The 17,267-nt window shown below is 31.3% G+C and overlaps 1 protein-coding gene across 1 annotated transcript; it reads right to left on the bottom strand.

Annotated features, from left to right (window-relative positions):
* Positions 1-302: 302 nt before the first annotated feature.
* Positions 303-17,098, bottom strand: LOC132729057 (probable methyltransferase-like protein 24). The gene is made up of 6 exons (XM_060714795.1): positions 16,908-17,098; positions 6,229-6,353; positions 5,522-5,650; positions 4,019-4,093; positions 3,548-3,710; positions 303-2,116 (listed from the first exon to the last, which is right to left on the bottom strand). The coding sequence occupies exons 1-6, from the start codon at positions 17,022-17,024 to the stop codon at positions 1,760-1,762; spliced, it is 966 nt and encodes a 321-aa protein (XP_060570778.1). The 5' UTR covers positions 17,025-17,098; the 3' UTR covers positions 303-1,759.
* Positions 17,099-17,267: the final 169 nt, after the last annotated feature.

Here is a 17,267-nt window from a genome sequence, read left to right as displayed (position 1 = left end):
CTTGCAAAATAATTGATAAATAAGTGAAAATACAGTAACTGTAGATGTACAACTTAAAATGTTTCTTTTTCCAAACTTCCTTATTTTTGCATTTATGTTCGGAATTGTATCTAGATATAAAATATAAGGATGCCCCATTGATAGGTGACAAACGTGACCGTTTTCCTCTTTCTTTCTTTCTTTCTTTCTTTCTTTCTTTAAAATATTTCTTTCTTTCTTTCTTTCTTCTATTCGTTCTGATCAAATATGACACATTCCTGTTTCAAGTGAACAATTTTTTTTCAGATATGATTGTCTTTGGCTCTGTTTTTTTTCATTTCAGAACTATGAGCGTTTCTTACTGTAGTAAAGGTCTCTATAACAAAGGGCTCATTTATCAAAACGGACAAGACTTTAGCACATATGATCACGATGTTGACGCATGTTATGGTGGTAGCAGCGCACTTGTCAATCATGGCGGAAGGTGGTACAATCAATGCTTAATGGCGAGTACGGAAAACGACTAGGATCGATTTATTCTATAAAGTCAGGCTATGGAGGCTTTATACCAATATCATACAAATAAAGCTTTGAAGATTATGTTCAGAAAACAAGTCCATTAAAACACACCCTGTTAATTTGATATTGATTGTATCCAGTAAAACAGCTCTGTGAGAACGTAGGATATGATAAAACGTTAGCTTGAATGTCAACGGATGACATTTCGAACAAATATTTCAATACATCTGTCTTTCCCAAATGATAAGTGCTTATGCACTTGTACTACTGAAACTTGTACGTCGCGTTGTGATCAAGCATTTAATTATGGTATTTGGTTGTACACACGCTCTTTCTTGCAATAATACAATAATGAAACCTTAGATCTTGCTTTAGAAATAAAGGCGAGGAATTGCAATATGAAAGAGACGAAATAAAACAAACAAAGAAACTATATAATACAGTTTATTTTAATTTCAATATAATCCCTTAGTCAAATTTTTTATCGTTTACCTAAATCTCTTTTCTTGAGTGAATAGTTAAGAATATAGTTAATCAAGTATGGCAAGAAAAGAAGTATATATCAGTTGTAGAAATTTATATAAGACATATACTAAATCTTTATAGAATATAATGACTTATTTCATTTAACTCTCTCAGAGCAAACAAATGGTAAAAAGATAAGAATTAAAGTACATAGTACTTCTATCAGTTCAATAAGTTGACAAAGAAAGCAGGTTCAAAAAGATTAAATTAAATTATAACCTAGTTTGCTAAAAACTCTCTATTGAGAATAAAGAGAACTTTATCACAGAACGGCATGGCCGTGTGGTTTACGCGTTTAACTGGTTATCTAAGGTTAATTTCCTGCGACAGAGGGCTTGCCATTGTGTCTATGACCTTAAATTTTACACTCATTGCTAAGTACTGTCTGGTTCAAGGAACGGATTCAAGAGTATGTCTATAAGCTATTAGGTTCAATTACCATCGAACTAATATAAATTCTGTGTAAACTGAACTTTAACATTTTAAAAAAGTTCTGGAACAGTCACTCTCTTAATAGACCTTAACAAAACGTTGGTAAACTGTTACTAGTTCGAGTGAAAATCTGATCCATTATGCTTGAAAGATAGAAATTTCTCTCAAAACAATAACTTATAGAATTCACGTCGATGGATATTGCTTAAGCATTTTGAAACCGCGCACGTTAAGGCGGACGGGACCTTTAACATAAGTGTTTATATTTATATTTTGCAGGTTATTAAGTTTCACGTGTTTACCTTTAATTATATATATTAACTAATGATATTTCTATCAGTGTATTAATCGATTTTTTAGGTTTTCTTATATTATACATTCCCCAGCCTGCGATTGGCTCCGATTTAAAAATCCTAAAGCCGTTGTCATACAGATTTCTCAAGACTTTAAGTTGATTGGCAATTGTCACATTGCCCCAGGTACTGTTTGTATATCTATAATCCACAACACGGTTGCCACTCCATACATTCTCAAACCTAAATCCAAAATGAATTTCTAAACAAATTTGTCTCACATATCTAAGGTCACGTGATTGTATGACGTCAGGTAACACTTTCCATTCAAATCCTTCAATATCGATCTTCAAGATATCAATATATCTCTGAAATGAAATTTATGTTTGATATAAAATTTCTGATGTATTTAAAGAATTGTAAACGAGACAGTGAACATTTATTTTCTGATCACAAGGTAGAACGTTTTCAGCTCATTGTAAGAGAAGTCATGGCCCGAGGTTGTATAGAAATTCTTTGCGCTTAAACTCGGATCTTAGGCAATTAATTGGTCGGATAATGCCACATAATGTTCATCGACCAATGAAAATACTGAGATTTGAGACCGAACTTAAAATAATTGTATTACAGCGAGTCAAACGTTTCTGTATTGAATTTCCATTTTTTAAGAAACAGTGCTACGGATATTAAAGTTTTATTGTAAGGGAAACATCTGGTTTACAGACGCGCAATTACACACAACTTCATATTTGAGGTCAAACTTTGTTCCAACTTGACCAATGTAAGCACTCATTCAATTGGAATTACATTTACATATCCTAACTAGCTTTCCACTGCCCTTAAGAGCGTAGCGGAAACGCAAAATCTGGTTTTAATGAATAAGTTACATGTTAGCCATATTGGATTGCGGAAGCATCTCTAGGTGTCAGCCTATTGTACAATATAAGTTATAACATGCTTACTTCTTCTATGATATTTGGCATCGGCCATTTTTGTTGGAATTTACGTCGCACCAACATAGTATTAGCTTGTACAAATTATTTGTAGTTTGATTTTGTTGGAAGCTTTAAGTTTATTATAACACGCTCGAGTCCGATCATGGAACCAACCAGTACTCAGCAATGAATTTAAAGTTTCTTGCTCAAGGAAACGACAGCTTGCCCCTGACTGGGTCCGAACCCACGCGGCCAGCAATCCTTAGATTACTTGTCCGACGCGTTAGCCACTCGGCCACACCGCCAGCAAGAGAGTACAAGTCATACGCCGAATTTTCAGCTTAACTGCCGTTGGAAGACTTAAGTTGTCCCTACGTGTATAATTTTAGGCACGAGCGGGGACCTTAGTAGAACCACCAACGTTCCGCACGCCAGCTGGATAGCTTCTATAAAAAAGAATACAAATTTTCGAGCCTACAACCGTGAAGAGCAAGTCGTTTGAAGTCAACTAGCAATCACGTCATTGCGCAATAGTTAGTACCCGAAAATACAAATAACATTAATGATAATGCTATAGTGCAATGGCGATACAAAATGCTTTGTCATGTATATGGCATCGCTAGGTCAGCCTTTGGAACATGATATATTAGATATCTTTATTAAATATAAATATAACTACATTTCCCTTTCTGATGAGCACTTCGTGTCCATTTTAATTCTGTCAGAGACAGTGATCTAAGTTAAGTAAATGAATATGTATAATATATAAATGTGATCGAAAAAATCTTTTGAGCTTGATTGTCATTTCATGCCCGTATTATATAAATGGAAAAGAAGAAAGGAAAGTTAAATAACATCACAAACCTTTTCATGACGTAATGATCGTCTAATAGATGAAAGTCTTTTGATTGGCCAGGTTGTAAAGTCTTTTAAACTTTCAGGTGCCGGGATTGTAATATCGTTATCTGAAAGTCCAATGAGGTGAAAGTTAACGCCCTTTGGTATCTGTACACCATTTGTTGAATGGCTGAAAGTAGTAAAGGAATTATAATTCTTGAAATTAGGATCGAATTGCCTATGACGATGAATACATTCAAACAAGACTCTTTAGCGTATTATTCTACAAAGTTGTTCAGATTGAAAATAAACTTTTGTCTCTTTCTTTAATTTTCTTAGGCCTATTCTTATTTAATGATAAATTAAAATTTTGGAGAAGCTTTGTTCCTAAAATATCAAATGGAACAATTTAATTATCTTATTATCACCGAGTTATACTTTATAACATATAGCAATTTGATTAATAATTAAGACAGGGTCCGTATGTCAAAACCTTACCTTGGGTCAAAGGTATGAATTTCACATTTGAAATCCTTCCAAATCGAATTTTCAAATTCAAAATGAAACTCTGAACTGGAAAGAGAAAAAAGACAGCCACAACTTATTGGATTGGTTGATATCACACTCTTTATTTCGTATACACTATACCCATAAACGCCCTTTTACTTCGTAGTACATATAGATAGTTCTCGAAAATACAGCAGCAACTTATTGGATTGGTTGACATCACACTCTTTATTTCGTATACACTATAGCCCATAAACGCCCATTGACTCCGTAGTGCATGAAGATAGTTCCCGATTTTTACAATAATTACCTCCCTTGGCAAAAGTGGCAGCCATTTTTTTGGAGTTGGTGTGTGGTATTGATGTCAGTATTTCATCTGATTAAAATCAGCTCCTATAATTAACACTAAGCTTTAGGATCTTACGGGCACCAATAGGGGGTCATCTCATGACCTTTCAAACAGTCAATCATCAGCAACCTTTCACAATTTTGAAAGCAATGCGATTTCAAATTTTATTCACTGGGAAAAAATACTGAGTAGGTAATTTTCAAGATTTCGAGAACAAACATGTCTGTAAACTGGCAAATAAGTCTTGCCGATTAAAATTTTAGTTCACTATTTCCAGTTTATTTGTTTCAAATTACTTCAAACAATTTTCTCCCTAACAAAAATCAACAGATATGTTTGATACTTGATCTAATGCCTATCTGTACAGGACGGTTTGGTTGCATGGCTAAAAATAGCTTTCCCCGGAAATCCGACTCACAATGAATGCGAAATAAATACGGTGGCATGCAAGAAATAACTTAAGTATATCTGAACTTTTGTCAGATTGACATTTCATTCAGTATTATTGACAGTATGAAAACAAACAATATGAATAGCTGATTAAGGTGATTTGTCAAATTCTTTTGTACATAAGAAGGAACATATAACTATAGCAGCAATATATTAAAGATTTTTATCAGTTTTCATGAAAATTATGTCATTCTGAGAGATTTTCATCTTATATTCATCTTATATTAAAGAGCCTGTGTCTTGTAATGAAGTTTGTTACCACACTTAAGTGAAATTTTTTATAATTATGTATATGTATGCTTCTAAAACAATTTTCAAACACCGAAGGATATGTTAAATATGTACTGCAAATATTTGTCCACATTATATGTAATCATTTGAATATATGCATTCATTTCTTATTGAAAAATTAAGGAAAATCAATTTCTAATTACCTCCCTTTATTAACATTTAAATGTAAATTTTGTAATATTTTTACAAATAATGCTTTTTTGGAACTTACAATATTAATAAATCTTCATTTGAGGATCATATTTATGATATAAAACCATATAAAATTAGTTACAGGATCTTTAAGCATATGATGTGTTGGAAACGACCCTTTAAAATGGCGGCCAGGGGAGGCAATAATTGCTATAGCATATGTCAAAAGCATCTATTGATTATCTAATTAACTTCTAGCAAAATATTCTTACCCAAAAGAGTAGACAAGGCAAGAACCTCGAACTTTTTGAAAATAGTCTAAACAGATGTTCTTGCCAAATGTATCAAGAGATCCAGCTCTGCTTATATTGCAACATCTAATTTGTTGTCTTGTTGTATATCTGAAATATTTTAATTACAGGTAAAGCATACGAGAGACAATATTTTATAAATAGCACATAGGTTTGTGGGTAACAACAGTACATCATCCTAGGGAAAATACTGTTACCCTAGGGGCATCAACGAGGGTAAAAGTATTTTTACAAGGGGCGCTATTTGTGTTGTCACTCACAAACCTATGTGTTATTTATTTTATTACCCCAAACAAATTTTTCAAAGAAACACTGTGTCTATGAGGTTTTATTTTCCAGACTTTTGCTGTGAAAAAAGTACTGATACCTTTGTAACAATACATTACATACATACATAACTATTAGTAATCAAATAGTGAGTGATAATAATATGAAGTGTGGACAGACTGTACAACTGGTATGCAGGATTACATTTATATTGTCCCCGGTGAATGTGATTTATAAATTGTTCTTTTGACTACTTATTGGACCAATGAGATTGTAGCTTTATTTAGATCATATAACAATATATGTTACAGAAGTGTATACGTTAATTTACGTGTAAAAGCAGTGGATATTTACAGCTATGAAAGTGTTATTAAAGTTTAGAGGTAAACAACAAAACGAACCTTGAAAATACATCATACAACGTATCTGTATCCATTTCATCAATAACGGTATCGTCCGGTAATAAGAAATGTACACTTCCGTTGCAAAAACTTCTCCTTTTTCTTAATTCTTTCACTTTGATTGTCTGTAAGAAAATATATTGTAAATGTAGTATTTTATACAAAGAGGATTTTCAATCAATACAGGATTTATTTTCATCGAGTTTTCAAGATGAAAATAAATCCTGTATTTATAGAAAAAACTTGATTTTCTGTTTATAATACTGTACATTTTTACTTTTTTGACATTACAATTTGAAAGAATTTCCCTAAAATTTTATGTTCTGGCAGAATAAAGAAGAAAGTAGTCCTGCAAGACACCAGTGAAAATACGGAAAATATGTTTCACTGCAGTGAAAAATTGTTTAAGGTGAAATACGGTAAATGAAAATATGCATTTTATTTCATCAATATTTCTCTATCATGCATTTATAAGTATATAATATATTTATTTATTTATTTACTTATATAATTATTTATTTATTTTTCATTCATTCATTTGTTCGTTCGTTCGTTCATTCGTTCGTTCGTTCGTTCATTCATTCATTTTTTTATCTATTTATTTATTTATTCATTTATTCATTTAAACTTAAAGTCCTAAAGACAAATATGTAAGATGTTATGTGTGACGATACATTTCCAATTTCTTTGATGTAACTTAAATCCTAAATGTTTTCAAATCAAATCAACTCACGTCACGTATAATTGTTTTAGTGATGTTCGTATTATCTACATGTACATACATTGCTGCTTCAAAATTAGGACTTTCATTAAATGTTTCAATAATAAAAATAATATTAATAATAATAATAATAATAATAATTAAATTGTTCCATTTGATATTTTAGGAACAAAGCTTCTCAAAAATTTTAATTCATCATTAGATAAGAATAGGCCTAAGAAAACTAAAGAAAGAGACAAAAGTTTATTTTCAATCTGACAAGGGCAACAACATTGTAGAATAATACGCTAAAGACTTATGTTTTGTATTGATCGTCATAGGCAATTCGATCTTGATTTCATGAATTATCAGCCCTTCAAATGTAATTCTTATATTTCTTTACTTTTCGTTTTCGTAGTTTTTACATTCAAGTTATGTTCTTTTTTACAGTTATTAAATGCACTTGCAATTATTTTTTTCAAGCAATAATAATCTCTGTAAGAACTAGTTCCATATGAGTAATTATATTCAATTCTTATCACTTTACTGTCAAGGAATTGGACAGTTTGAAAAACGGGCAAGATTAAAACAATATATTCTGTCACAAAAATGCCAGATTCTTCTATTGTCAGAAACGCATATTACGGTAGACATTGAAAATTTAATTGCAAAAGAGTTTAATGAATGTCAAAAATTTCACTCATTTGGCTCAAGTAACAGTAGAGGATGCTCTATCTTTATTAATAAATCTATACATTTTGATATCATTGACACTCTTTAAGATACGCATGGGCGCTATTTACTTCTAAATATAACCCTAGACAATAATGTTTACACAATTCTTAACATTTATGCTCATAATGAATTATCAAAAAGAAACATTTTTCCGCGTTTGTCGAAAATATTAAATGAAAATGCTCAGGGATATATAATTGTTGGCGGAGACATGAACGACATATTACAATCATCCGTAAACAACAATATAAAAATTAGTCCCGGGAAAGGTTTTGCATTTTTATTAAATCTAATAATCTGATAGATGTTTGGAAACTTTTTAATGAAAACAAAACACCTGGCGAAGGAAAAATGGTACAGAAAAAAGAAGAATAGACTCCTGGCTAGTTGAAGAAAATGCAGTACCGTTAGTACCGCCTCCGTGGTCGAGGGGTTAGAGTTGGTGACTTCTAATCCAGTTACCTCTCTGGCGTGGGTTCGATCCCGGGAGATGCTTTGGTAGTTTAGCACGGAGGAAGGTAGTCTAGTATTGGTGTAACTCTCCAGGAACGATGGTTAGGAAACTACCCGCCTATATGACTGAAATACTGTTGGGAAAAGACGTATAATGAAACAAACAAACAAACAAACAAGTAGTTAAATCCGATATAAGACCCGCTTGTATTAAATACACAGATCATCAAGCAATATTTTTTTAAAAATTGCAAAAACCATCAAAACGCGGAAATGGTAATTGGAAGATGAACATTCCTACCTTAAAGAGAATGATTATAAATTAATGATCGAAGATACAATAAAAAATGCGAGCATGCTTACAGAAACAAAGTATCAAAACAGACTTTTGGGAATTATGTAAATTAGAAATTAAAAATGCTTCGATTACATATTCAAAACGGCAAGCAAAATTAAGAAATATTATATTATAGAACTTGAATCCAAACTTAAAATATTACAAAACAATAGTATATTAGAATCCGAGCAAATTGAAAAATTAGAAAAAGAAATCCCAGAACTATATGAAACAAAGGCGAAAGGCGCACAAATAAGATCTCGAATAAATTTTATTGAAAATGGAGAAAAAACAGGAATTTTTTTTTTGAATCTGGAAAATTCGAGACAAACTCGGAAAACGATTAACTCACTTAAAATAAATGGAAATGTACTTTCAGATGAAACGAAAATTTTAAAAGGAACAGTAAATTATTACAGAACACTTTACAGTTCTAGTAAAATTCCAACAAATCATATAAAAACATACCTTAACAATATTCAGTATGAAAACAAATTATCCGATGATGAAGCGAGTAAGTGAGAAGGCTATTTAAATTTGAACGAAATTAAAACTGCTGTAAATGGACTTAAGCCAAATAAATCACCAGGAATTGATGGCATTCCTGCAGAATTCTATCAAGAATTTTTCTATTGTGTAGGTTCATATCTCACAGAGTGTCTAAATGAATGTTTTGATAAAAAAAACTATTATCTCATTCACAAAAAAATTAGTTGTCTATCTTTAGTTTATAAAAAAGGGGACCCATTATTATTAGAAAAACTATCGACCAATCTCATCATTATTTGTTGATGTAAAAATTGCAACTCGTGCTCATGCCAATAGATTGCAAACTGTTATTTATAAAATGGACATAAATCAGAGACATTTAACTTAAATCGAGTTATTAAACAGGGATGCCCATTATCTGCTCTTTTATTTATATTAGGTGCTGAAATAATGGCCATTGAAATAAGAAACTCAAACAGTATAGAAGGAATAAAAATCGAAAATAATAATAAACAAATTAAAATAGCACAGCTTGCTGATGACACTACTCTTTTTCTGAAATCCGAACAAGACATTCTGAATGCAATAAATCTGGTAGAGCGCTTTGGCAAATACTCGGGATTACAACTCAATAGCAAAAAAACTGAAGCAATGTGGATAGAAAGAAGTAAATCACGGACTGATAAAGTAGGAAATATAACATGGCCGAATAAACCAATTAAAGCACTAGGGGTCTATATTGGCATACAATACGAAGGGTGTTCTAAACTCATTTGGCAGTCAAAACTAACTGAATGTCAAAGTCTAATAAAAAAACTGGTTGAAACGTAAGTTAACGATGTATGGAAAATTTCAAATTATAAAATCGTTATTGATACCTAAATTTACTTATTTGTTTCATTCTTTATGGGACAATAAACAAGAAAAAGTAAACCGTGCAACTTTAATAGGCAATAAATTACAAGGCTAGACTTAGACTCATATATAACTTCTTTAAAACGTAAATGGGTAAAAGCTTTAACTGATGAATCAGAAGCAAACTGGAAATTAATTCCGAAACGCCTATTAAAAGATTTTGGTGACAATTTTTCAATATTTTATTGTAATACAGACACTATTAAAAGTCTCAATTGTAGTAATGTGACTGAATTTTATCAAAAACTTATTAAAATATGGATAAAAACTCGCGATTTACATGAGGAAAATCAAAATTTGACATTTGAACAAATAAGAAAACAAATAATCTGGGGCAATAGATTCATTAAAATTAAAAACCAATGTTTGTTTTTTAAAGCATGGATTAAATCGAATATATATTTTTTTAAATGATTTACTTAATGATCAGGGTGAAATAGATCAAAATGTTATCTTAAATAAGCTAGTAGATAAACGCAACTGCGTCGTTGAATTTAACTTGCTCCTTAAAGCTATACCTCTAGCCTGGAAACAAACTATGAAAACGTTTCACTCTTCGCAAACAAAAATAAAAACAGAAAAACGTCTTAAGATAAATAACAGACATTTACATACGATTTATACAGTGAGATACGCAACCGAAAACATACTGATAAGAATAGCCTGTCGTCTGCAAGTTGGGTAAGTGTTTATCGGTGTTTTGGTTCATAGTATTCTATGAATGGAGATAAGCGATTGACGGCTCGCAATATTCAACTAACTCATCCGTACCTTATCATCACATTTTTTGTATGCTATTCCAGAAATTTTTGAAAAAGACAATTTTTATCGAATAAATTATGTAGTTTATAAAGCAAAGTGAATATTGAGAGATGTTCTCTCTATACTGTATTGTACAGTAATTAGATGAATCCGACAACTTCCGGTTTACTTTATGGCCTACTTGACAAGCATATCATATAATATGTTATGAATTTGATGAATAATAATAATAAGTTTATTTATTTATGTCAATTTGTTCCCGAGGACTTTCGTTAATAATTTCGAAGTTATTTGGGAGATCTCGAGTCTTTCGTCCCCAAGACATTTCGACTGTAGCATAGTCTCAATTTTTGGACCGCATAACCGACAGATTTTACAAATTGATAATACACAGATGTCTGCCTTTACAGGGAAAACCGGCATATACGCCTACAATTTGTTGGTCTTGTCACGGTCGTTACGTCTTTACCAAATGGGGCACATTCTTAAATATTTCAGAATAATTTTATTTTTACCTTTCATGTTTATACATGTTTATACATTAAGTTATTCAATGAATATAGGGATTCTATGAAAAAATAGAAAAAATGATTTAACCCTCAATATGAGCCATTTAGCTGTTAAGTTTAGCCCCTGCAAATACTGCAGGTCTTGTGTAATTGAGACATTAGAGGTAGAAGCACTGTCCTATTATTTCTGACTAAACTCTTTTTGATTGCTTATTGATTCTTCATACCCACAAATGACAAACGAGCATTATTGTCATTTTTTTATTTTACACCCGCCACTTAGTGATTCCCCCCCCCCCCCTTTTTTTTAAAGGCTGTTTTAACCTAGCCCAAAATATTTATATTTTCCCCTGAAAATGTTAATATTTTCCCCTAAAACCCTGTTGCACATTCTTCATTTCAGAACGATGACTTAACATCAGCTGATTTATATCAGCTAGAAGACAGAAAGCTGTCCCTATAGATAGCCTCTGCTTTTTTACCATGCATGTTAAAGGAACTCGACTGAGGTTTAAATGCCTTAAAACATAACATTTGAAATTTTTACATAAATGAGCTGGGGACACTTTAAACAGAAATATATGCAAAGATACACGTAGTTTTAAGAAATATACTTTGAAATAAATTGAACGTATTTTTATGCTTTTCTAGGCCCGATTTGAGTGAAAAGCATTTAAAAGCTTTTCATTTTTTGGGTCATATTTTTACAATTTGAATAATTCTTCTGGAAAAACGTTGTGTGTGAATGATCTGAAAGTTTGCACAAAGATTAGTGGTCTAAACTTACATCAAATGGTACATTTATCTGGAAAAAATATTTTCAGTCCCATCATGTCAAAATACCACAGTGGAATCCCTTTAAATTGAATTAGAATTGATTTTTTTAAATGTATGGGTAAAATCCATTCTCAGTGGTTGGAATTTGATTTTCCCCTTTTCTGATTTATCAAGCTATATTTTCACCTTCAGAAAGCCACAGGTTGTTTTGAAAATTGAAAAAAAATCACTGCCACCATGATACTTGTTAACCTGAAAAATATTCAGGCAATGAAAGGGATTTGAACCCAAGACCTCTTGATTACACGGCAGACACACAACCATGTTGCGAAAATGTCAACACAAGGCTGTTGGAAATGATCTATACCTGTTCTCACTTCATGGTTGAAGTAATTTAATCAGATTTAATTAGACATTTAATTTTTTTTGATAATACTGATATTCAAATTTAATTACAAATCTACATGTAATAAATAAATATCATAATAAAATGATTAGAACATTTTCTATATTAGTGGTAATATTGTGCAGTAATATGAAGAAATATTATTATCATAAATTTTCAAATTTTATGTCATTACATGCTGTACATAATCATATTATAGTGTACACATATATATACATTGTATATACACATATATGCATTGTATATACACACACTAAGACAGTAGTATTAGATAATTTTGAAGATGAAATCTCTAAATTGATATTTTCAGGGAAATAACAGATCATTTACTCCAATATTCACTTGGAAAGGCTGGTACATGTAGCTAGAAAAAAAAAGGTTTATAAGCATTTTAAAAGGAAAAGACAAGAAGATTATTCACAAACAAACAGGTTTACTTTTGTAAATATTTGATTGTATATTTCACAAATCAAAACTGTTTTTTTCCAAAAAATTATTCATTAAAAAACATATGCCTTTTACCAGTGTGACCAAGATTTACGGGCCAGATTACCAACCCATTCCCAAGTGGCAAATTTAATGCCAAAATATGCTTATTTTTTTCCAAGTTTAGAAAAAAATCATAATTCGAGGTCAAAAAATTCCCGTTATCAAAGCTGACCCAATTTTTTTTCATTTTCCAATTTCAAAATCCAATAATGGTACCAGACAAGGATGATATTCAAAAACACAATTTTCATTGTCAATTTTTTTATGTATTTTTTATGCTTTGAATGATATATTGTAATTTGTTGGATTAACAACTTTGTACATGGTACTGAATATTTTTCCCAATCAAAAAAATACAAAATTTTCTAACCTGTGCTAGGTAAATATTTCCCAAAATGTCTAGGGGAAAAGGCTTGAAAATGAAATTGTTTAGTTTTTTGCATTTCTAATCTACATGCTGAAATAGTCCAAGACTTGTTCATATATAGTACCGCCTAAAATAAAAGAGTGTCAGTGCATGCTCACAGTTTATTATAGTGTTAGTTAAGAAACATACTTTAAATATTTCTGTCATTGGCATTAAGAAACTGCCTATGACAGTCTTTTTCCTTTGCTGAAAATGATCATTACATGAAATATCATAGTATGGTGTTTTAAGGTGGTACAAATCAATCATACAGGGCCATTACAAGGAACTGCAAAATGTACAATACATTTTTGTTGCCTTGAACAAGACCTCAATATGCATGCAAAATTTACAATACAGTTCATCCTTATGAACATTGTTTACATTTTGATTATTCAAAATTGAAACAAATGAAAATATTCAATAGCAAAGCACAGCTGTGATGTTATTGTTTCCCCACCAAATGATTTAAATATGTATACAAATGTTTCCCTACCCTTTGATTGACCATTTTTTCTGCTTAGTGTGCCTTAATTGCTAAGATCAGCTTAATTGACAGGCTGTCTTTAAAGTTAGAAGGGATAATCTTTGAAACATTCATATTGGTTATTAAAATTAACATTATTTAAATTTATTTGTAGCAAATAAATAATTATACCTTTAAACTGTATGCAGTCAAAACAAATTAATTGTATACTGTCTTAACATATGTGACAGAAAAAATATCACAAAGAAGGAGTTTAGTATAACTGTGAGTATTTATTGAAGAAATTGTATTTCAAATATATTTAAATAGTGTTATTGAAAGTCATTTTGTATGACGGACACACACATCTAGTGCTCTGCATTAAATGTAATGAAGAGACAAATAAGCATTTTTTGCAAATTATTGCACTTCATATAATTGTTAAATGCACTTTTTAAGGTGGACATGTGTCACTGTCAAGCAAATGAAAATTAGCATCACAGTCTGTGGGAATCTCAAGTTTCCAGATGTAGTGATCATAACTGTATAGGCACCATGTACACGTGGAACTAGTTGGACTATTTTAGAGGGGTAGTCTGTGTTAGCACTTCAGTTGAATCCCCTGTCAATAGTAAAGGGCCAATCATGAGCATCGTGTTGAAGGAAAATGTTAAATCTAGTTGTTTTGGCTTCAAACAAAACCATCAGACTTACCCAGCAGTGATAAATTAAATCAATTGTGATATTTTGACTGATTTCCCCAAAAGTTTCCATGGATTGAAGCTCCTGGGATTTATGTAACATATGACTGCACATTCCAAAATTTATTAAAATATTGTATAATGTTCAGCAATGTTTTGTAAATACATTCAACGCTAGCATACTTCATAAGTTATAACATGTATCTTAGCTTGCCTGGTTTAATGAATTGAAACTAGAATAAATTGTTGTTATTCGTCCCCTTCTGTTTTCACCAAGAGGGGACTAAAGGCTGACGCCTTTCTTTATGTCAATGAAATCTGAATTCTGATATTACTCAAAAGGTACAAAAGCAATGTTCATAATACTGGTATCTGATAAAGAACCATACGGAGATTTAGCATGTTATTTAATTGATGCTCCCAAAAGGGAGAGATTACAGTTGCGGTCTTAGCCATCTGTCTGTATGGACTCAAGAATGTTATGGATAAATATCTGTGTTCATTCCATACAGACTTGTACTTGTGGGGATGTTGTAAACTACAACAGGATATATAATTATCATATAATATTGCATAATATTGCTCAAGAAGTATAACATGTGTAATCTTTAGGAATATTTTTCAAGAAATATTAAAGGCTTTAAACTTTAACTGAGATTTAAGTTTATTTTAAAGTTTAATCATATTGAACATGTATTGTGTTATAGACATTTCATTCTTATCATTCATTAGTTTAATGTTGATTATAGTATGTAGAACCTTTTGATACATTCTTTAACAGTAACTTAGCATGGCCTAAGACTCCTTACATACAATATATAGAGAATGGTTCTACTTTCATTTACACTGGCCTTTAAACTAAGTGAGATACATATTGTTAATGATTTATATATGTTTGTGAATATGCTTAGTTGATATTACTTTCTAGTTTTATTGTTTAGAATATTTTTGTAAAAGTGTATTACTGTATTATTTTTGTGATCATGGTCAATTGATACTGTTGCAAAATTTCCCATGAATCATAATCTATTTTTAGAAAACTTAGTAGTTATGTTAAGCCCTAATGAACTCTGATTGGCTAAGATTCCTTGACCAATCAGAACAGTTCTGCATTTCCTGGTTCCACACAAAGTCCTGGTTCCCAGTACTGTGCATATATACAGGCACTTTGCACAATTTTGTGTTTTGCTGCTTATTTTTGGAAAAGTAACATCTCTAAAAGGTCTCTAAGGTTAATAAATTATTCTTTTAATTTATTTTAGGCACTTTGGCATTTAAATGAACCTTAGACATTATCTAAATTCACTGAAATATTTTTGATAAATTTGTAAATAATATTAGTAATTATTTTTTTACAGAGTTAATTAAGATTCATTAATATCTTTTCTTTGTTTTAAGTGGCAGCCATCTTGAATTATTAGATCTTTTTTTGTTCATATAGATTAAAACAGGGCTTGCTACTATTCAGATTTTTAGTTAAACAGCACAAAACCATTAAGGTTATTTTCATATTTTCAGTTATTACATTTTTAACAACTTTCAACTGGTTTAAATATTTTATTCAATGTTGCACGTATTCATTATCCCTCATGTACAGACTCAATGAAACCGTGTCTGCAATTCCCTTGTAATTTTGTTGTCCAGAGAGAGAGGATTAAAATATTGAAGGAATTTGATTGAAACTTCATACAGTGAAAGAGATTAGCATGAAAAGTACAGTGAACAAAAGCCATCATAAGTTCTAATGACATGGCCACATTCATGAATAAATATTGACTATTTGAGTGTTTTTTCTTGATACTGACACAGAAAATTTAATATATTTATATCACAATTGATTATTTTTTCAAAGCTTTGTCTCCCTTTATTATGTCATGTGTTAAAATAGTCGAGCTTGCAGTTTCCTCTGGTAACGCTTATTTCACTTGTTGCTCTTGTCAAAAAGAGCCAATAACGGTTTGTGATGGACCTTCACGTACATGTAACCTAAATATTATATTTGAACATGTGTGTCATAGAATGATTGTATCAACTACTGTTCATTTACTGAATTGTGCACTTTATATTTATCAACCGGCAACACCCTTCACCCTTATTGTGATCCTTCAAGTACGTCCCAACTGCAGTGCCTTCAGCACTTTGATTTAATGACCTCTGAGTGTGAGCTTGACCTTTGACTTGGAGACTTAAATTTTTCGCACGACACAGCTTCTCATTAAAATCCTCCATGCGCGTAGGAGATATGCTTCGGACAAATTTGGACGCCGACCACCCGCCCGCTAGCTCGTCAGAATTCCCGCCAGCCAGAGAAAATTAGGGAAACTATAATAAGACGCCTTTTTTCAAACGGGCAAATAAAAAAGAAAAATGAATTCTTAATACTCACTCTTGACATATTATAATTATATGGCCGTAAGTAAACGGTTATATGATGGTCACAATTGCTAAGTGGCTAAGGTTATATGGTATTAAAATAAACCTTTTACACTTGACCATATAACCTTGAAAATAACTAATACAATTTAAACACATACCTCGGGTCTTTGATACGACTCCATTACAAATGTCAACACATATAAAATCACAGCTAGTGTACAAATTAATACGCCAACTTTTTGATATTTAGACATTTTTGTTTTAAAACTCCACATTGCTTAAACTCCCTTAATATATATCCATTCAGGTGTCGTTATCTAAAAAAAAAATGCATGTAATTTATTTCATTCCGCAGATACGCATTTTTGTCGCGCGATATTTAGTTTAAGAGCAGAGATAACGAATAGAAGATTAAACAAACAAAAAGCACAGACGGTAGATTTATCATCTAAAGAAAAAAAACAGCCTTCAATCAATATACCTGTATATACTTGTTTTATTTCAAGCAAACCTTCGAT

This window comes from Ruditapes philippinarum, unplaced genomic scaffold (assembly GCF_026571515.1).
Source record: "Ruditapes philippinarum isolate M1 unplaced genomic scaffold, ASM2657151v2 ctg1638_1_1_1_1, whole genome shotgun sequence".
Lineage (NCBI taxonomy): Eukaryota > Metazoa > Mollusca > Bivalvia > Venerida > Veneridae > Ruditapes > Ruditapes philippinarum.
Note: the sequence above shows the minus strand (reverse complement) of the source record. Positions and strands in the feature narration are given on the sequence as shown.